Source organism: Arvicanthis niloticus, chromosome 14, assembly GCF_011762505.2.
Source record: "Arvicanthis niloticus isolate mArvNil1 chromosome 14, mArvNil1.pat.X, whole genome shotgun sequence".
Taxonomy (NCBI): domain Eukaryota; kingdom Metazoa; phylum Chordata; class Mammalia; order Rodentia; family Muridae; genus Arvicanthis; species Arvicanthis niloticus.
In genome coordinates this window covers 75110241-75132344 of record NC_047671.1, presented here as the reverse complement: position 1 = coordinate 75132344, position 22104 = coordinate 75110241, and the positions used below count along the sequence as shown (strand labels likewise).

Genomic DNA, 22104 nt, shown 5'->3' with positions numbered 1-22104 from the left:
ACTTCCCTGAGAATCTGAAAATCCATAGAGGGATCCAGATCCTCCTGCTAAAGGGAGAGAGACCTGGATGTCCTCCTATATCTCGCATGTATCCCTAGAAGGATTGTCCATCAGTGTTCGAGTTAGGCCTGCCCATAGTGCATCACTTCTTACAGATCTGCCTCCACTTACGATCGACTCTGCCCAGACTCAATATGATGTACCTACTTACTCATTACTGATGTGCAGAGGCCTTTAACCCATGGCGATGTGAACCCTGACAGCATTGTGTTGCTGTTTGCTCGATTTGTATTATCATTACATCTTTTCCTTTAACTGAGTAATCGGCTCATCAAGTAACAAGTGACATTTAACAGTGCTTTAAATGATGGTATCTCACTGAGAACTGAACCACATGTGATATAAATAGAACCAGAGTAAAAACTTAGGGGGTGATTATGAAGCAAGCAAAGTGTCTTCTAAAACATGGGGAAGAGAGTTTTTCCCCGTCTTGGACTATGTTTTCAATTTCACAGTGGTGTTATTTATAACCAAGTATTTTGAAAAGGTACCAAGATATAAACTTGATAACCCAAAAATAATATGCCTTTAATTCCTGCACTAGGGAGACAGAGGGGTGAATCTCTGTGAGTTCAAGGCCAGCCTGATCTACTTAGTGAATTCCAGGGCAGCCAGGGCTACATGGTGAGATCCTGTCTCAAAGAAAACAAATCAACAAAAAACAACACACAGGATACACTCTGTATATTTATGTCAAGGTCTCGCTCTAACCCAGGCTAATGTTAAACTGAAGCTCTTAACTATTGAATTTGGGATGATCTTTCTACCTCAACCTCAAAAGAACAATGGTGATTTTAAAGATAAAGGCAGGCAAGTTTTCTGAGGATTAAGAATTGTCCTCCACCAAAGTAGGAGATTCAAATCCAACACATTCTGTCCTGGAATTCCTACATCAGCTGCTTCCATTCTTATAATTCCTGAGCCGCTCTCATGCCCCCACTTAGCTCCCTGCCCCCCATCATCGGATGGCATTGAAAATAAAAAGCCGTTTATAACTTGGTATTTTGTTTCACACAGTGATGTCAATTTCGCTTGCTCCAAGAAAGTTCTAAGAATCTTCTTGCTCAAAAGGAAAACAATCTCAAAGTTGTGCTCACAAAACCAGCATTGAAACAAGAATGTAACGACTGTGGCCTTGTTTAAAAATACCACCTTCCAGCTCCTGGGAAACCCCTATTTACCTAAGGCTTAAGTCGCTGTAAAGCTATTTTTAGAGGCAATTTAGATAAGCAGATACTTGACATCTGATGGGCTGCTGAGGCTTTCCATTCATAGGTAAATTTTGGTTGCTAATTTCTTATGTAAATTATTGGAATAGAGTGGGTTCCTACCCTGCTGGGAGGCCGTTGATTGTCTGCGCAGGTGAAGAACAACCAGATTTTCAGCCTCTGAATGCTGCTTTGATTGTTTTAGTTTGGATTTACTGCTGTGTCAGTAAACGTTCCTTTCCCTCCTTTTTTATTTACTCTGGAGCCTTCGAGTTGGAGATAATTGGAGGGCGCAAATCTCTTTCTATGAAGTGAAAACCTTGGCCATTTTCTTAAGAAAATGCAGATGAAGTTTATAAAGAAGGCCCCCTCTGCTGTCACCACCACAGTGCTTTAATTAAAATCGTTTGTCACAAAAGAGCTAGGCTCTTTTGCTCTCAGAAGTGAAGTGATTCCAAAAGCAAGTTTGTGAAGCAAGTTGTCCACCCATATAAGTAACTGTGTTCTCTTCCTGAAGGAGACTTCATGGGTTGCTCTGAGGTGGTCCTCTGTGGCTTCTCTGAGCCATTCAGTGTCCTCTCCTTGCCACATGGGATACTAGAATCTTGTGGGTCTGGAAATCCAGTCACATTTCTTGGATTCTGTAGCTGTGCTAACACCCGACAATGAGTTTAAGAGAAACAGTTAAGAAATGTTTACAGAAAAACACCAGGCCCTTGGCAGATGAACTTTGAAATATTTAAGAGAATTACCATCTTTGGCCTTGAATGAACTGACTTCCTCCTGAGCTACTCTGGCCTCACTGTTCCTTTCTCTTCTCACCCCACACTTACTTACTTACTTACTTACTTACTTTCTTTCTTTCTTTCTTTTTGAGATGGATATACTTTATTTTTTAAAATACAATTCAGATTTTATCCCCTCACCCCATTCCCCCCACCACCCAGGAACCCCCTATGCCATCCCCCCTCCTGCCTCTACCTACCCCCCCCCACCCTCGAATTCCTCCCCACTCGGTGTTCAGCCTTGATGGGACCAAGGATCTCCTCTCCCACCCATGCCTGACAAAGCCATCCTCCCCTAAGTATACAGCTGAAGTCATGGGTGCCTCCCTATGTGCTCCCAGGCTGGTAGTTTAGACCCTCTGGTTGGTAACTCTGGTTGGCTGACACTGTTGCTCTCCTCTTGGGGCCACCAACCCTTTCAGCTGCTTCAGTCTTCTCTCTAACTTCTCCACTGGGAACCCTTGATCAGATCAATGGGTAGCTGCAAGCATCCGCCTCTGGATATGTCAGACTCTGGCAGACCTCTGAGGAGACAGCCACATCAGGCTCTTGTCAGCATGCACTTCCTGACATCCATATCGGCATCTATCTTTGGTGACTGCACATGGGATGGATATCAAGGTAGAGTGGTCTCCATACGGCCCCTCCTTGATGTTCTGTCTCACACTTTGTCGCCTTATTTGCTCCCTTGAGCATACTGTCACTCCTTCCAAGTAGGACCGAGGCATCCACACTTGGTCTTCCTTCTTCATGAGCTTCATGTGGTCAGTTAGTTGAATCTTGGCTAATTCAAGCTTTTGGGCTAATATCCGCATATCAGTGAGTGCATACCATGTGTGTTCTTTTGTGATTGGGTTACCTCACTCAGGATGATATTTTCTAGTTCCATTCATTTACCTAAAAATTTCTCGAATTCATTGTTTTTAATAGCTGAGTAATAGTCCATTGTGTAAATGTACCACATTTTTTGTATCCATTCCTCTGTTGAAGGACATCTGGGTTCTTTCCAGCTTCTGGCTATTATAAATAAGGCTGCTATGAACATAGTAGAGCATATGTCCTTGTTATATGTTGGAACATCTTCTGGGTATATGCTTAGGAGTAGTATAGCTGGGCCCTCAGGTAGTGCTATGTCCAATTTTCCGAGGAACCGCCAGACTGATTTCCAGAGTGGCTGTACCAGCTTGCATTCCCACCAACAATGGAGGAGTGTTCCTCTTTCTCTACATCCTCGACAGCATCTACCATCACTTGAATTTTTTATCTTAGCCATTCTGACTGGTGTGAGGTGGTATCTCAGGGTTGTTTTGATTTGCATTTCCCTGATGACTAAGGATGTTGAGCATTTCTTAAGGTGCTTCTCTGCCATTTGAATTTCTTCGGTTGAGAATTCTTTGTTTAGCTCTGTACCCCATTTTTAAATAGGGTTATTTGGTTCTCTGGAGTCTAATTTCTTGAGTTCTTTGTATATATTGGATATTAGCCCTCTATCGGATCTAGGATTGGTAAAGATCTTTTCCCAATCTGTTGGTTGCTGTTTTGTCTTATGGACAGTGTCCTTTGCCTTACAGAAGCTTTGCAATTTTATGAGGTCCCATTTGTCAATTCTTGATTCTTAAGCCATTGGTATTCTGTTCGGGAACTTTTCCCCTGTGCCTAAGTATTCAAGGGTCTTCCCCACCTTCTATTCTATTAGTTTCAGTGTATCTGGTTTTATGTGAAGGTCCTTTATCCACTTTGACTTGAGCTTTGTACAAGGAGATAAGAATGGATTGATTTGCATCCTTCTACATGCTGACCTCCAGTTGAAACAGCACCATTTGCTGAAAATGCTGTCCTTTTTCCACTGGATGGTTTTAGCTCCTTTGTCAAACATCAAGTGACCATAGGTGTATGGGTTCATTTCTGGATCTTCAGTTCTATTCCATTGATCTTCCTGTCTGTCTCTGTACCAATACCATGCAGTTTTTATCACTACTGCTCTGTCGTACAGTTTGAGGTCAGGGATGGTGATTCCCCCAGAAGTTCTTTTATTGTTGAGAATGGTTCTCGATATCCTGGGTTTTTTGTTATTCCAAATGAATTTGCAAATTGCTCTTTCTATCTCTATGAAGAATTGATTTGGAATTTTGATGGGGATTGCATTGAATCTATAGATTGCTTTTGGCAAGATGGCCATTTTTACTATATTAATCCTGCCAATCCAGGAGCATGGGAGATCTTTCCATCTTCTGAGATCTTCTTCTATTTCTTTCTTCAGAGACTTGAAGTTCTTGTCATACAGATCTTCCACTTGCTTGGTTACATTCACTCCAAGGTATTTTATATTATTCATGGCTATTGTGAAGGGTGTCATTTCCCTAATTACTTTCTCAGCCTGTTTATCCTTTGAGTAGAGGAAGGCTACTGATTTGTTTAAGTTGATTTTATAACCAGCCACTTTATCAAGTTTAGGAGTTCTCTGGTGGAAGTTTTAGGGTCACTTAAGTATACTATCATATCATCTGCAAATAGTGAAATTTTGACTTCTTCCTTTCCTATTTGTATTCCTTTGACTTCCTTTTGTTGTCTAATTGCTCTGGCTAGGACTTCCAGTACTATATTGAATAGGTAAGGTGAGAGTGGGCAGTCTTGTCTGGTCCCTGATCTTAGTGGGATTACTTCAAGTTTCTCTCCATTTAGTTTGATGTTGGCTACTGGCTTGCTGTATATTGCTTTTACTATATTTAGGTATGGGCCTTGAATTCCTGATCTTTCCAAGACTTTTAACATGAGGAGATGTTGAATTTGTCAAATGCTTTCTCAGCATCTAGTGAGATGATCATGTGGTTTTTTTTTTCTTTGAGTTTATTTCTGTAGTGGATTACATTCATAGATTTTCAAATATTGAACCATCCCTGCATTCCTGGGATAAAGCCTACTTGATCATGATGGATGATTGCTTTGATGTGTTCTTGGATTCCATTTTCGAGAATTTTATTGAGTACTTTTGCATCAATATTCATAAGTGAGATTGGTCTGTAGTTCTCTATCTTTGTTGGGTCTTTGTGAGGTTCAGGTATGAGCATAATTGTAGTTTCATAGAACGAATTGGGTAGAATTTCTATTTCTATTCTGTGGAATAGTTTGAAGAGAATTGGTATTAGGTCCTCCTGGAATGTCTGATAGGATTCTGCACCAAAACTGTCTGGTCCCAGACTTTTTTGGGTGGGGAGACTTTTAATGACTGCTTCTATTTCTTTAGGGGTTATGGGACTGTTTAGATGGTTTATCTGCTCCTCGTTTAACTTTGGTACCTGGTATCTGTCTAGAAAATTGTCCATTTCATCCAGATTATCCAATTTGGTTGAGTATAGGTCTTTGTAGTAGGATCTGATGATTTTTTTTAAATTCCCTCAGTTTCTGTTGTTATGTCTCTCTTTTCAGTTCTGATTTTATTAATTTGGATACTGTCTCTGTGCCTTTTGATTAGTCTGGCTAAGGGTTTATCTATCTTGTTGATTTTCTCAAAGAACCAGCTCCTGGTTTTGTTGATATTTTGTATAGTTCTTTCTGTTTCTACTTGGTTGGTTTCAGCTCTGAGTTTGATTATTTCCTGCCATCTACTCCTCTTGGGTATATTTGCTTCTTTTTGTTCTAAAGCTTTCAGGTGTGCTGTCAAGTTGTTAGTGTATGCTCTCTCCAGTTTTGTTTTGTTTTGTTTTGTTTTGTTTTGTTTTGTTTTGTTTTGTAAGCACTTAGAGCTATGAGTTTTCCTCTTAGTACTGCTTTCATGGAGTCCCACAAGTTTTGGTATGATGTGTCCTCCTTTTTATTAAATTCTAAAAAGTCTTTAATTTCTTTCTTTACTTCTTCCTTGACCAAATCATCATTGAGTAGAGCATTGTTCAGTTTCCACATGTATGTGGGCTTTCTGTTGTTTTTGTCATTATTAAAGACCAGCCTTAGTCCATGGTGGTCTGATAGGGTACAAGGGATTATTTCAATCTTTTTGTATCTGTTGAGGCCTGTTTTGTGACCAATTATATGGTCTATTTTGGAGAAGATACCATGAGGTGCTGAGAAAAAGGTATATTCTTTTGTTTTAGGATGAAATGTTCTATAGATATCAGTTAAATCCATTTGGCTCATAACGTCTGTTAGTTTCGTTGCGTCTCGGTTTAGTTTTTGTTTCCATGATCTGTCCATTGCTGAAAGTGGGGTGTTGAAGTCCCCCACTATTATTGTGTGAGATACAATGTATGCTTTGAGCTTTAGTAAAGTTTCTTTTATGTATGTGGGTGCCCTTGCATTTGGGGCATAGATGTTCAGAATTGAGAGTTCTTCTTGGTACTTTTTTCCTTTGATGAGTATGTAGTGTCCTTTCTTATCTTTTTTGATTACTTTTGGTTGAAAATCAATTTTATTTGATATTAAAATTGCTACTCCAGCTGGTTTCTTGGGGCCATGTGCTTGGAAGATTGTTTTCCATCCTTTTACTCTGAGGTAGTGTCTGTCTTTTTCACAGAGGTGCGTTTCCTGTATGCAGCAAAATTCTGGGTCCTGTATATGTATCCAGTCTGATAGTCTACGTCTTTTTATTGGAGAATTGAGTCCATTGATTTTAAGAGATATTAAGGGAAAATGATTGTTGCTTCCTGTTATTTTTGTTATTAGATGTGGAATTATGTTTGTGTAACTATCTTCTTTTGGGGTTGTTGGAAGATTACTTCCTTGCTTTTTCTAGGTTGTAGTTTCCCTCCTTGTGTTGGAGTTTTCCATCCATTATCCTTTGAAGTGCTGGATTTGTGGGAAGATATTGTGTAAATTTGGTTTTGTCATGGAATATCTTGGTTTCTCCATCAATATTGATTGAGAGTTTTGCTGGGTATAGTAGTCTGGGCTGGCATTTGTGATCTCTTAGGATCTTTATATCAGCCCAAGATCTTCTGGCTTTTATAGTCTCTGGTGAGAAGTCTGGTGTAATTCTGATAGGTCTGCCTTTATATGTTACTTGGCCTTTTTCCCTTACTGCTTTTAGTATCTTCTCTTTGTTTTGTATATTTGATGCTTTGATTATTATATGACGGGAGGTATTTCTTTTTTTTTGGTCTAGTCTATTTGGGGTTCTGTAGGCTTCTTGTATATTTAAGGATATCTCTTTCTTTAGGTTAGGGAAGTTTTCCTCTATAATTTTGTTGACGATATTTACTGGCCCTTTAAGTTGGGAGTCTTCACCCTCATCTATACCTATTATCCTTAGGTTTGTTCTTCTCATTGTGTCCTGGATTTACTGGATGTTTTGTGTTAGGAGGTTTTTGCATTTCTCATTTTCTTTGACCGTTGTGTCTATGTTTTCCATGGTATCTTCTGTGCATAAGATTCTCTCTTCTATCTCTTGTATTCTGTTAGTGATACTTGCATCTATGACTCCTGATCTTTTTCCTAGGTTTTCTATCTCCAGGGTAGTCTCCCTTTGAGATTTCTTTATTGTTTCTACTTCCATTTTTAGATCCTGGACAGTTTTGTATAATTCCTTCACCTGTTTGGTTGTGTTTTCTTGCATTTCTTTGAGGGCTTCTACCTGTTTACCTGTGTTCTCCTCAAATTCTTTGAGAGTGTTGTTTATGTCCTTTTTAAAGTCCTCTATCATCATCATGAGAAATGATTTTAATTCTGAATCCTGCTTTTCCGGTGTGATGTGGTGTTCAGGACTTGCTATGGTGGGAGAACTGGGTTCTGGTGATGCCAAGTAACTTTGGTTTCTGTTGTTTACATTCTTATGCTTGCCTTTCGCCATTTGGTTAGCTCTAGTGCTACCTGCACTCACTGGTTCTGACTGGAGCCTGCCTTTCCAGTTATTTTGGTTGTGTCAGAACTCCCCAGGGTCCGGATGTCTCTGTGATCCTGAGCTCCAGCTGTTCTGGGTACAGTGGCTCCTCTAGGATATCTCAGGATATGGTGTCTCCATGGTAGTAGACCAGCTATGTGTTTGCTACTCTGAGTGTAGTCGCTCCTCTAGGATGTCTCAGGATATGGTGTCTGCTGCTCTGAGTTCAGTGGCTCCTCTAGGATGCCTCAGGATATGGTGTCCCCTGCTCTGAGGTCAGTAGCCTCTCTAGGATATCTGCAGCTCTGAGGGCAGTGGCTTCTCTAGGATGTCTGCAGCTCTGAGGGCAGTGGCTTCTCTAGGATGTCTGCAGCTCTGAGGGCAGTGGCTTCTCTAGGATGTCTGCAGCTCTGAGGGCAGTGGCCTCTCTAGGATGTCTGCAGCTCTGAGGGCAGTGGCCTCTCTAGGATGCCTCAGGACGGATGAGGTTTCCACAGGGGAGCCGATCAGCTGGATGTCTGCTCCAGCCACTGGGATCTGGGCGAGGGGCGGACCCACACTTTCTTTTTAATTACACTGCCCTAGGCTTCTCTGAGTAACTAGAAGATAAGAAAAGTACTTCTTTACAAGACTGTTTTTAGAGGCAGCTTTACATTTACAGAAAATGCAAGCCAGTAGTTCCATCTGCAGACACAGGCACTTGCTCCTGTGAAAGCACAGAAAGCACATTCGTTACAATTAATAAGCTGCTGCTCGTATATTTATTAACATTAACAATCAAGGCTATGGTTTGCTTCAGTTCCTTGCTTTTACCTAATGTCCTTTTTGAGCCATGATTCTATCAAGAATATTACACCAGATTTAATTGTATTATCTTCTTAGGTTCCTCTTAGATGTGACATTTTTAACCATGTCTTTCCTGGCTTTGATGGCTCTGGCAATTTTAGGAATATTGGTCAAAGATCTTATCAACCTTACTGGAAGGGTCTGTCTCTTCTGATGACTCAGAGGCTGTGGGTCTGGATGAAGACCACAGAAGTATAAGGTCATGTCCATCATGTTATTCCAAGAATGCCCAGTGTCACTACCTCCCATTGCTAACTGGGTGTTGAACTTAGTTACCTGAAGCAGTGTCTTCTCACACCCCACCCCCATAGTGTAGAAGAAATGCACACAGTACGGAGTTATGCACCACATTCTGTGGGCAGAGTAGCTATGTTTATTTGATGTTTTACTTCATACGGACTCATTTCTTCTCCACCATTTATTCATTTGTTCAACTATTTAGTCCCATCCGCATGGATAGTTATTTTCTATGTTGTGTTATACACAACACTGCTGAATGTGTTGTGATTTAAAGAATCCCATTTTCAGACATTGGAAGCTTTCTTGTAGTTGGTTCTTGCAACCTTTTTACAGACGTGCCCCCTTATTTTTTTCTCTTTTCTCAGGTATTAAAAAAAACATGAAAGCATGCTTCTTCCAGGGCCATGAATGAAAGCATGCCATACAGAGCCATTCATTGTTTACTGATCATTACTTTTACCTTTGTCCTCCCACTATAAACAGGAAACCCTAATCTATAATACTAAAAACTACTCATGCTTCTTCATCTAAGTGGATTGTGTAATTTTCATTTATAGAAATCACTTTGAAATAATAGTTCTTTCATTTATAAACGAACAAAAAAAACCCACCTTTGATTACTCTCCACTTTGTGCCGTCTCAACTCTGGTTAGCCAGGGACCCCCTTCCGCCTTTGCCACAGTGCCTTACTTGAAAATCTCATCAGAAGTGTCACTCTTTGGACTGGGGTGATGGTTCAGTCAGTAGAGTGCCAGGTGTATACATGAAGACCCAGGTTCAAACGCTCAGCACCCACATTTTTAAAAGGCAGGTCTAGTTAGGTGCACATCTCTGTAATTCTAGCAGTGTAGCATTGGGGACAGATGGATCCTCTGGGAGTCACTAACAGCTGGTCTATCCAATTGGTAAACTCAAGGTGTTCTGAGGGACCGTATTTGAACATAATAGGGTGGACATCAGAATTGAAGAAGAGGTCTGGCATGGTCCTTAGGCATATGGGGGGGGGAGGAGAGGGAGAGAAAAAATGTTATATTCTAAACATAAATCATTCTTGTGGTTTGTAAAAACTTTCCAGACTGACAAACTCTTGGTCTCAAAATCCTCAGCCTTCTGAGTAGATGGTATGATAGGTGTATGCCACCACTACGAGCTAAAAACCTTGACTTTTAAGAATTCATCAGTAAGAATGAGAAAGGTGGATGCTACAATACTCCCATGGGTGACAAGGATAGTATATTAAATGCTCCACAGAATTCAGCCTAAAAGGGGTACCATAAGAACAGGTGATAGAACTGACGGTAGCAAGCTGGAAAAAGATTATAGTGTAGTTTCCTGTGCTACACTGGAGTCACAAGTCAGAACACTTATTCTGTTTTTGAGACTTATTTGTTTTTTATTTACATGTATGTGCGTCTCTCTGTCTCTCTGTCTGTCTGTCTCTATCTCTGTCTCTCTGTCTCTCTGTCTCTCTGTCTCTCTCTCTCTCTCTCTCTCTCTCTGTGTGTGTGTGTGTGTGTGTGTGTTAGTTTGGATTTTATTGCTGTGAAAAAATACCATGACCCAGGTAACTCATGAAGGAAAACATTTAATTAGGTCAGGTTTATAGTTTGAGAGGTGTAGTTCATTATCATCATGGCAGGAAGCGTTGCCACGTGTTAGGCAGGCATGGTGCTGGCAGAGTTCTACATCTTGATCTTCAGGCAGCAGAAGATGTGTGTTCCAACCTGGAGGAAGCTAGAGCATAGGAGACCTCAAAGCCCGCCCCCACAGTGACACACTTCCTCCAAAAAGGCACTCCCCATGGGCCAAGCGTTTGAACACATGAGTCTATGGGAGCCATACTAGGCTAGTCTTGAATTCAAGGTCTTGCTGCCTACTATCCAAAGTTCTAGGATTTTAGGCATGTCTTTATGGCTAGCAAGAGATGTAGAAGTTGAAGGAGCATCTCGGTGAGAGTTAGAGATCTGGGTTGTGGAATTCTCTTGGTTGGTTTATGGTTATTTAGCCTCAGGACATTAGGTTAACCTTCCTGGACCCTTCTCTCATTTACATACTGAAGACTAAGTAGTATCCCCAGTCTTCTGAGTCACAAATCTCTTTTAGTAGTGTAGACACTTTAAACTCCTTGAGCTTTTTGAAATAATTCCATCATTGCATAGCATATGATAAAAATGTTTTATTTATATGAGTACTCTGTCATATACATATAGTCTTGCATGCCAAAATTGGGGATGAAATCCAAAAAGGTGGTTGTGAGCCAGTGTTCTTGGAATTGAATTCTGAATCTCTGGAAGAAAAACTAGTGTTTTTTTACCACTAAGCTGTCTTTCTGGCCCCTTTAAAAAAAAAATAACTTTAACTAGAAAGCACTTAGTCTAGATTGACCAATATATTAACAAATGATTTTATATTTATGCTATACAACAACTATCTACAGTTTATGATTCAATAGTTGTAGTTTACTTTAAGTTGGATATAAAAAAGAGTGTGTTTGTTGAAAATTCAAAAATAAGAGATTTTTCCTTGTTTTAAGAGAGACAAATGGATTTAAATGTTTTCAGCATCTAAAAAACACTCAAAACTACTTTCCCTCCCCCAACCCCATGTGTGGCTGTAGTTCCCAAGCAAACTTGGCAAGGGTGCTCACTGAGTTATACTCCCAGCCCCCAGATGTACAACTAACACCTCAGATGTGGGATTTATAATTTGAGGCTAAAGGAATATAGAAATTTATTTCCACAATTTTAAATTTTTGCTCTATGTGATAAAATTTAGGCTGGATTGTAATGACTATTTTTTTTTAAATCTTTATAACATTAATTCCTAGTGCTTGAGAGAAAGAGACTTGTGAATCTCTATGAGTTCAAGGCCAACCTGACTTACATAGCAAGTTGTAGGCCAGCCAGAGCTACATAGTTAGATTCTGTCTCAAAATAAAACAAAACAAACATAGACTTTTTGTGTCTAAACTTATATCGATATATTTTATATAATCTTACTGATTTTGTGTAAGTGTATTTATATGTGTGTGTGTTGCATGTTTGTGGTATGTCTGTGTGTTACTAGGAATTGAACTAAGGCTTTGAACATGTTAGGTGAACTCTATACTAAAGTATATTCCCATTTCTAACATTATAATTTAAATATTATAGCTTTGTTTATTCTTGAGACGTTCATACATGTATGCAATGAGATACAATTTATCCATTCGTTCAAATGTCCCAATGCGTCCCACTCCCAAATTCATGTTGTGGTTTTTGTTTTTGTTTTTGTCTGAAAACTCATAAATCCAGCTGTAGTGCTTCCCATCTGTGCTATCAGCTGCTGGTGGCTCCTTATTAAGGAGAGATGTCTGAATGAAGGTTGGAGATAAATTCTACTCTGCACACCCAATAACCACCCATATTTGGGTGCATTGAAAAAATTAAAATTTTAAAAGTATTAAAATTACTTTTTCCTGTTTATCTGAGCTTCCCAATTTTTCCAGCAGCCCATTACAGGTATGAATTAAACACTATATCAATATAGCTGAAAACCATGTGAAATTGTATAAAAGATGAAGACTATACTGTGGTAATGGCTTTGCCTCAATGAGCTATGAGCTCACATGACTAGTTTCACTCTATATGTGTGGGATGAAAGGCCATCTTCTGTTTTACAGTAGGGAATTATAATAAACAGTTGGGTTTTAGGAGATCACAATGATGCTTATTTAAATTTCACCCATAGAGAATTAGTGAGCCCTTGCCACGGAAGCTGTGATGGCCAGAGCTTGGATCCCAAAATCCATGTGAAGGTGGTTAGGACAGAAGAAACTGCACAAAGTTGTTCTCTAGCTTCAAACACATGCTATGCACATGTGAGCCCTCATATCACAAACATGTATAGTGATGGTGTTGATGATGATAGTAATTTAAAAATAAACTTCATATGTAATTCCCAAGTGTTGTACAATGTCTTTTTGAATCCCTGCACTTATAAAAGCCACCTGTCAAGCAACAACGTATTGGGTGACCTTAAAGTTAGTTTTGTTTTTAGAAGATTTATATTATTTTTAAAATGTGTGTATGTGTGTTGATATGTGCACATGAAGCAGACTTGGACATTGGATCTCCTGAAGCAAGAGTTAGACAGTTGTGAGCCACCCAGCATAGATGCTGGGATCCAAACTGTGATCCTCTACAGGAGCAGTAAGTACGCTTGACCTCTGAGCCATCTCTCCAGCCCCAACCTTAAGGTTTTATATAACAGCAATGTCCTCAAAATCTTGCAATAGTTTTGTAAATTGGTACAGTCTGTGATTGCCATTTTCTCCCAGTGGAGATTCATTGCTAGTCTCAGTGACAAAGGCACCTCCCAGAGATGCAGTTCAATTACTATCCAGTCATAAACTTCTCAGCAATGGTTAATCCATGCTGGTTTACAAGGTAGTTTATGTCCCACTCTTAGTAGCAAGTCATAGTTACAGGGAGGATGCCAATCAGTCATCTCTTTGATGAGACATCTTGAGACCTCTTTCAATGCTTTCAGGTACTTCCTTGTTGCGGCCCTAGCTGCCCCAAAGGGGGGGCCAGAAATGTTGAGAACTGCTCTACCCCACGTTTGGGGACCAAAATGTCACAGACCACTCTCTCAATGTTGGGACCTGCACTGCCAAAAGCCTTGGGGATAACTTGTTAGCCCGCACTGCGCCAAGCTGCTCCGGTCCACGGGTTGTGGTTCAGCAAGAGAGAGAGTGAGGATGGACGTGAGGAATGGAGACCAGACAGAGTGTGATTCAATCTCACTCATTCTTCAGTCTCTCTTCTTCTCTCCAAGTCCCAAGTCTTGAGTTCCTAGTCCTTAGTTCCTAGTCCCTAGTGCCTCCAAGTTCCAAGTTTCTTCCTCCAATTGTTAAGTGCCTAATGTCTAATTCCAAGTTCTTCCTCCAAGTGCCAAGTGTACCTAATACCTAATAATAATTTCTTCTGAGTTCTCTAGTCCAAGTGTCTTCTTCCTCAATGCCTAATTCCTACTCCAAGTTGTACTCCAAGTTGTACTCTCTAACCTAATTCCTAGTTCCAAGTTGTACTGCAAGTTGTACTCTCCCAAGTGTCTAATGTCTACTCCAAGTTGTTCTCCTAATGCCTAATTCCTACTCCCAAGTTGTAGTCTCTGAAGTGTCTGATTCTCCGTTCCTAGTGTCTCTCTGAAGTGTCTGATTCTCTGATATGCTCTTCTGTCTGCCTCTTGCCTTTTATGTCTCACTTCTAAGCCACACCTTTAATCATGATCTTAGGTCTTGTCTCTGAATCTGATCTCTAAATCTGATGCCCTTAAGTCACACACCTTTAAGTCTCACACCCAAGGGAAAATCCTGGGTATCTAAAACAAGATGTTATCGGAGTGTGCTCAGCTGTTGTAGGCTAATTCAATCAAGTCTCTGGTCAGGGTATATGGCTCAAGATGGCTGCAAGGATGATAGCCGCTTTCTGTCGGCTCCCCACAGGTCCCCCTTTTAAATTTTTTTTTTTCAAAAGGGAAGGCTGGGAAAACTTACAGAAACCGTGCCTGTCTTAGGTTGGAACAAATGACCCCAGCCTCCCTTTCCTGTCTTTGGATAACTCAACAGCCATTGGTTGAGCTCCTGTCTTAGGAAGGTGAGGCCTCCCTTTTTAGGGGCAAGGGTCTTGAAGTGTTCTCTTACCCATCTTTGACTATCCGGCTTAGCGTGTAAGTTAGGGGATAATCCTCGTTAGTCTTGATGACAGAGGTTTTACAATCCCCTACTTCCAGCCTGTAATAACGGACCTGTATGGGTTTCATTTGAATAGTTTAGTATTTTATAATTTTAGAAAACTAAGTTTTATTTAAATTGTATATACCCTCTATCTGTCCTCTACAGCTTGACTTACAGGTGGCTGTGAGCTGGTTCCATGTGGGTGCTGAGAAATGAACTCAGGTCCTCTGCAAAAGCAACAGGCACATTTAATCACCAAGCCTTCTTTCCAGCCCCTAGTATTTTGTAATTTGATGCAAAAGCCCCTAAGTGGACCATAGCCATGTACTACCATACTTAGTTTTTAGCTTGTCTTTTGCCAGACTGAACAGTGTGTTCTTCATTTTTCTTATATAACAAATGTCCATGTCTTATATTCCTAAACTTTACTGGACTCATTCTATAACCTTGAAGAAGTTCCTTACTTTCTGGAGACTCAGTTTCTCCATCTATGGCAAGGAGATAATATATTCCTAAAGCTGCTGAGAGGATTGTGCCTACCTGTTGGTAGTACTCCTTGAACATATGCATCTGCCATCAGCAGCAGTATTGTTAATTCCCAATTCTCAAGCCTTTTAACTCTGTTACCCAAGGACAGTACAAGAAGCGGATATTTTTCAGAGGGTTCAGTGTGCTCATTGGCTCAAAAAAATGTTTGCAAACTGAATAACTTACATCCTTCATGAATACAAATGATTTGTTTTACAGATAAACAGATGACAGTTTAAGTAACAAGCTGTTAAGAAATTCAGTGTAACTTTTAAATATTACTTATGTCAGGAACTCTAAAAGTTGAATTGATTTCATTAGTATTAAAGTCTGGTTTTCTGTTGACGTTCTAATTCTATTATGTCTGCTTTCAAATTTTGATGATCCAAAGCATGGCAGATTCTTATTCACCCAGTGCCATACAGTGTTTTGATGGAGTTTAATTTTTTTTCATTTACTAACTGATGATATCTAATTATTTGTTGGCTTATGGTTAAAATCATGATATGAATTAATGCTCATAAAATCCCACATTTCTTCGAAGTTGGGTTATGGGTAATGAAGATAGTGATTTCTCCAGATTTATATATGAAGAGTTGGGTGTTTGTCTACCACTTTCCACCAACCTTCTGTTGCAAGTGACAGAGCCACAATGAAACCAGCTTAGACAATATGAAGAAATTATTGGAAGAATTCAGACGCTAAAGATCACAGGACTAAACCATGAACAACACAGCTGGGATTCAGGGATAGTCACTGTCAAACCCACCTGCCCAGTTTTCTATTGATGCTGAGAGACTTCTCTCACAGGTCAAGAAGAAACAAGAGAGGTGCCAGAGGTCAAACTGGGTCATGCCTCCTCAACCCCAGCTCCATGTTGAGAATTACTATACAAAATCTTTGATTGGCAGATTTTATCTGATGCCTGCTTCTGGACCAATCAACTATGACCAGAAAAGTGGGATATTAAGGTAGCCCAGCTAGAGCGGAGTTTCAGGGTCTGGTCAGTTGGGAGAGAGAACGCATATGTTAGAGTACAGAGAGAGTCATCCTAAAACGTGTTGTACAAAGGACCATAGCTGCCTCTGTGATGTCAGGTCTGAGATTACTCACATCTTCTAACTAACTCACCTTGAGTTCTCCCCAGCCCCACCCCACCTGGGTTTTTTGAGACAAGGTTTCTTTGTTATAGCCCTGGCTGTCCTGAAACTCATTGAATAGACCAAGCTGGCCTCAAACTCACAGGAATCTGACTGCCTCTTCTTTCTGACTGCTGATATTAAAGGCATATGCAACCACTGCTTGGCTCAGTGTGAATTCTTAAGGGAAAATGTTCTGTTCCAATTTTGTCTCTTTAGGCCTGTGAAGCACCTGTTTATAAATTATGAAATACTGAGTAAATGTGGCAGTCCATTACAAACTGATTACATAAATACTTGTCACTTCTTGGCTCATCTAGTGAAAAGTCTGTTCTGAATTCTAGTTCTGACCAGTTCCCTGACCAGTCACCAAGCTCTGAGCTCCAGTCTTTGCTGCTGTGATATGGGGGAGCATCTGTGTTCAGTGACTTGTATTGTCCCAGTTAGAAATGACTTCATCTTGGAAATAGAGATTTGGCTAGGGAGATGGATCCTTGGGTAAAGTGGCTGTCCTGTACACGTGAGGGCCTGAGTTTAGAACCCAGGCACCCACCAAAAAGACAAGTGAGTATCTATAACTCCCATACTGGTGGGATTTTGAGAGTAAGATGAGGCACACAGATCCCTGGAGCTCCAGATTCAGTGAGAGACTGTCTCAAAGTAAGATAGAGAGCAATTGAGGTCGACACCTGACATTAACCTCTAGCCTCTGCAGGTACCTGAACACACACATTCATACTCACGTATAAGTACACCAAACACACACACACACACACACACACACACACACACACACACAAAGAGAGAGAGAGAGAGACAGAGAGAGTCTGAAAACTTATCATGCATATATAAAAATTATATATACTTTCCCAGGTGGTTTGTTATATATTTATGATTGCCTTACTTGTGGGCCAGGAAACTTAGTTGTCATTCTGATGGAACCAAACAGGAGGGGATAGATTTGTTTTCTAGCTGGGGGCCATGGGCTTTGAGTCCTTAGAAGTGATTCTTATAGGTAGCTCTATTCTAACAGATGGATAAGGAGAAATCACCTTCCCTCAGTATTCTTACTTCCTTCTTGCTGTTTCTAGGGTTTTGTCAAGCTGGAAAGGATTTGCGTTTAGTATCCCTGTGTATGGAACAAATTGACATCCCAGCCGGATTCCTGCTAGTGGGGGCCAAGTCTCCAAATCTTCCTGAACACATCCTAGTTTGTGCTGTGGACAAGCGATTTCTACCAGATGACCATGGGAAAAATGCACTTTTAGGTGAGTGTTTAATGCCTAAGAAACTCCTTCTAGAAGGAAGAAGTTGAAATATATGTTTATTAAAACTTATCTTAGAATTTTATATGTGTACATGTATGTCACTGAATTAGTTGGGGTTCAAATGGTTTAGTTTCAAACAGGAAAATTTTCCTCTCATGAACTTAAATATATTTTACGTTTTTATTGTCAAAAATAGGCATGCAAAACTGTTTTTGAGAACATTAAAAAAAAGCATACAATTTATCAAAATTTAATATTTTAGGTCTGAGTACTTGCTTAGCACATGTAATGTTTTCAATTTCATCCTTAGCATATAATTTTTTAATATTTTATTAAATAGAGTGAAGTCGACTCTCTATAGTCACTGATCTGAACATGAAGTCAATTCCCAATTATTTGTTTGTGAATTATTTACTTTGTAAGGTGTCTATAAATTTTCAATACTAAAAAAAAATTTAAAAAATTAATACTACCTAATACCTTATAAGTACAATTAGTTTGAATATAAAATGTCCCCATCAGGAGGGCGATTAGTGACGGGCATAAGAATCAGAGTGAGATATATATACCATCCACAGGCTCTTCTGGTTGAGCTCTAATCTTAAGGGTTGGAGAACCTTGGGGCTGGAGAGATGGCTCAGTGGCTAAGAACACCAACTGCTCTTCCAGAGGTCCTGAGTTCAACTCCCAGTAACCACATGGTGGCTCACAACCATCTGTAATGGGATCCAATGCCCTCTTCTAGTGTGTCCGAAGACAGCTACAGTGTACTCTCATATACCTAAAATAAATAAATCTTTTTTGGGGGGGAGGGGTTTGAGACGGGGTTTCTCTGTGTAGCCCTGGCTGTCCTGGAATGCACTCTGCAGACCAGGCTGGCCTCGAACTCAGAAATCCACCTGCCTCTGCCTCCCAAGTGCTGGGATTAAAGGCGTGCACCACAACTGCCCAGCAAAATAAATAATCTTAAAAAAAAAAAAAAAAAAAAAAAAAAGAAGGTTGGGGAACCTTTAGAAAGTGGAGCCTAGATGGAGGGCTACTACAATATAATGGGCAGCCTCACACCCCTGCTGCTCCACTTTGGAGCTGCTCCACCCAACGGGAAGCTGCTCCAATCTCTTTCTTCCTTGTCATGATAACTGCATCCCTTGATCTTTAAGCAAGAATAAACTCTTCCTCTCTTATACTGTTTCTGTCCTCAGTCTATCACAGCGACAAGAAAGCTGACAGATGCTTCTCATTTTACATTTAATATCAATTCACCTAAAATAACTAGGAAGGGTAGGGTATTTTCTTAAGTAGTGATTGATGGAGGAAGGAGGGCAAACCCATTGTGGGTGGTGCCATCCCTGAGCTGGTGGTCCTAGGTTCTGTAAGAAAGCATGCTGAACAAGCCATGATGAGCCAGCCAGTGAGCAGCATCCCTCCATGACCTCTGCATCAGGTCCTGCCTCTAAGTCTTGTTTGAGTTTCCGCTGGGATAGACCATGATGTGGAAACATGAGCCAAATAAACCTTCCTCTCAACTCGCTTCGGGTCATAGTGTCTCACTGCAGCAATAGCAACCCTAACTAAGACAGACGAGATCTGTACACCTGGATGGCCTGGAAAGCTATATAGACCAGGCTGGCCTCAAATTCATCAAGATCTACCTGCCTTCACCTCCATGGTGCTGGGACTAAAGGCATGTACCACTGCTAGCTTGTTTTTATTTATTTTGTAATACAAAGACAAGTGGATACATGAGCCTTGCTACTCATCTGTTTTTATGTTTATGTACAGGCTTTACTTCTCAGAACACCTTTTATTTAGATGAAATCATCTTTAAAGTGCAAATATCAGAAGAGGACAAAGAATTAAACTACTGTATTGATTGTGAGATGATTTTTGTTTTAGTTTGATGCAGCCACTCAAATTATACAAGATCAGAAATCTTAAAAATCTTGAATCAGAAACTGTCCCATAACATGCTATAGAGGTCCCTTCTCTTCTTCAACACCCCCCCTTTTTTTTCTTTCTTAACAAGATCTTACCGTGTGGCCCTGTGACTTGGAACTCATTATGTCGACAACAAGAGTTCCGCCTGTTTCTGCCCCCTAAGGGCTGTGAGAGCTTCTTAAATTATAGTCCAGAGTCATTTATAAGTTTATTTTGGTGTTCATTACTTGACAGCAATAAACTATTAATGTTATTAATTAAGCAGAAGTTGTAATTATCTCTTATTCATCATTCTTCTCTGGGATTTACCTGGTATTCAGTAAATAATTGTTATAGAGATACCTTGGGTGGCCCACTTATAAATGCTTTGAATTATTGCTATCCTCCAGTGCAGATACTGGAAAATGTTCTTTTTTCCTCCTGGCCTTTGTTTCTCTCTTTATCCTTGTTAATATATACCAGGTTGGTTTAGGGGTTTGAAAACCATGTCAGTTTGCCCGTGGTCATGTTTTACATTATTGTAGACAGATGCATGATCTTTGTACAGGATATAAGACTCCTTGTCTTACCCCTTTGTCTTGTTCATCTGTATGACTGTATGTATGTTCTCTTTGTGTCAGGTCTGAGTAAAGGAACTCACTGAATTCCTGGTCTTCCCTTCTTTTGTGTGTTAAAAGGGCTGTCGGCTGACTTTTCATAAAGCAATGCATGGCTTCTCATCCTCCCAGCCTTCTCCATTTCCTCTTTCCACATCTGCTCCAATCAGGCCATTGAGAGTCTTATTTTGTTTAATTAGTCCAAGGGATTATTCAGACATTCGATATAAAAGAATAAGAAGCTCAGGTGAGTAAAGAGAGGGTGAAGAAGAAATGGGAAGTTCACAGAACCTGTGTCTAGTTCTCATAGCAACGGAAGTGTCTGGAATAGCTCAACATCACACAGCTCAGTCTGTGCTGCCCCTCCTGACTGCTCTCCAGCTGCCTGGTCACGGCTCTCGGTGCATCCTCTCCAAAACCAGAATTCATATGTACTTGAGATGAACCACATACAGATTCCGATTTTACAAACCTAGGGTCCAGTACTGTCTAGATAAAATTCTAGAAGAGAGATTCTAAGTATCTCATATTAGGTCAGATACTTATTGTGCGCTCATAGTCCATAGGTCTGTGGGACAAGCTGCTGTGTTAAGCTAGGCAGAGAACCAAGAGTGGGACCCACAGACTCATTAAAACAAGAGCTTTGTTAGAATAATAAACCACAAAGATTTAATAATCAGATAGTTTTTAAGTGATGAAAAATAAAACCATGATATTTGAAATTCAATGTTTTATTATTTTTTTATATACAAAGTGACAGGTTTCATAAAGATGCTTTTATTGAGATATATCATATTCTTTGCCATTCACCCAATTATTCTTTCCTCAGCAGGATCTTAAGAAAGGAGCTTGCAACATGAAAGCATGAGGAACTTTAGGACTGAAATCCTTTATCTTCATTTTCCTTTTTTTCCCTTCCCTCCCCAGGCCCTCTCCTTTCCCCCTATGCCCCTCCCTCCCTCCTTCCTTCCTCTCCCAATTCTGGGGCTCTAGCTCAGGGCCTTACTCAGCTAGACAGGTGTTCTGTCACTGAGCTCCACTCTTCAGCCCCCACCTGTCATTCCTGTCTTTATATACTATCAAAATTCTGTCACCTGCCTGAAATTACTTCTTTGTTCTGGCCTAAGGTCAGATTCCTGCCTGAAGCCTACTTCCTTGTCCTTGGCCAATGTCATATTCCTGCCAAGCAGCCCATTTCCTTGTCCTTGGCCCATGTCAGATTCTTGCCAAGCAGCCCCAAAGGCTCTTTGCCTCTCCCCCTTTTTTATTTCATTAACAAGACTGAGCCTGTCTTAGGTCATTCTGACAAGAATGCCTTCCTTACCTATCATGGAATATGCGTTATCAAAAGCAGTACACTTATGTCTTAGGTTGGTTAGGCTAAAACAAAGAAGTAATCTCAGGCAGGAATCTAAATATTAGGCTAGAACAAAGAAGTAATTTCAGACAAGAATCTAAATTTTAGGCTAGAACAAGGAAGTAGGCTTCAGACATGAAAATGACCTTGGGCTAAGATAGGGAAGTAGGCTCAAATACTTTGGTCATCCTAATAAGCCCTTAGAAACAGTGATCACAGGAGTGTCCACATAACTGGGTTTAATGCCTTGGTTTTTTTTCTTTGATTATTTGTGTTTATTGTCTTGCTTGTTCCTTGACTATTTGCATCTATTGTATTGTTAGACCCTCAACCTAGAACTGACCTTAATACATGCATGTAATTAAAATGGTATAAAAGCATAAAGGAAGAGGGGGGATGGGATAGGGGTTTCTAGGGAGGGGAAATGGGGAAAGGAGATGACATCTGTATTGTAAATAAATAAAATATCCAATAAAGATTTTTTTTTAAATGTCACCTGATACTTCCCAATCTGTTTTCTTGGCTGTTGTCCTCTTATAGTGGTGTTGAACTTAGTCCCAGTCTTTTACTGTTATAGAAATTACTCTGTGCTGTTATAACTTGACTGTGAA

The 22104-nt window shown here is 40.2% G+C and overlaps 1 protein-coding gene across 7 annotated transcripts in view; it reads left to right on the top strand.

Moving 5' to 3' along the window:
- Greb1l (GREB1 like retinoic acid receptor coactivator) overlaps window positions 1–22104 on the top strand; it is a 252689-nt gene that overhangs the window by 133386 nt on the left and 97199 nt on the right. For all 7 annotated transcript variants that reach the window (XM_076912998.1, XM_076913003.1, XM_076913004.1 and 4 more), the window contains one exon: window positions 17426–17602. In XM_076912998.1, coding sequence (XP_076769113.1) covers window positions 17426–17602 — 177 coding nt within the window. The remainder of the gene's footprint in view (window positions 1–17425; window positions 17603–22104) is intronic.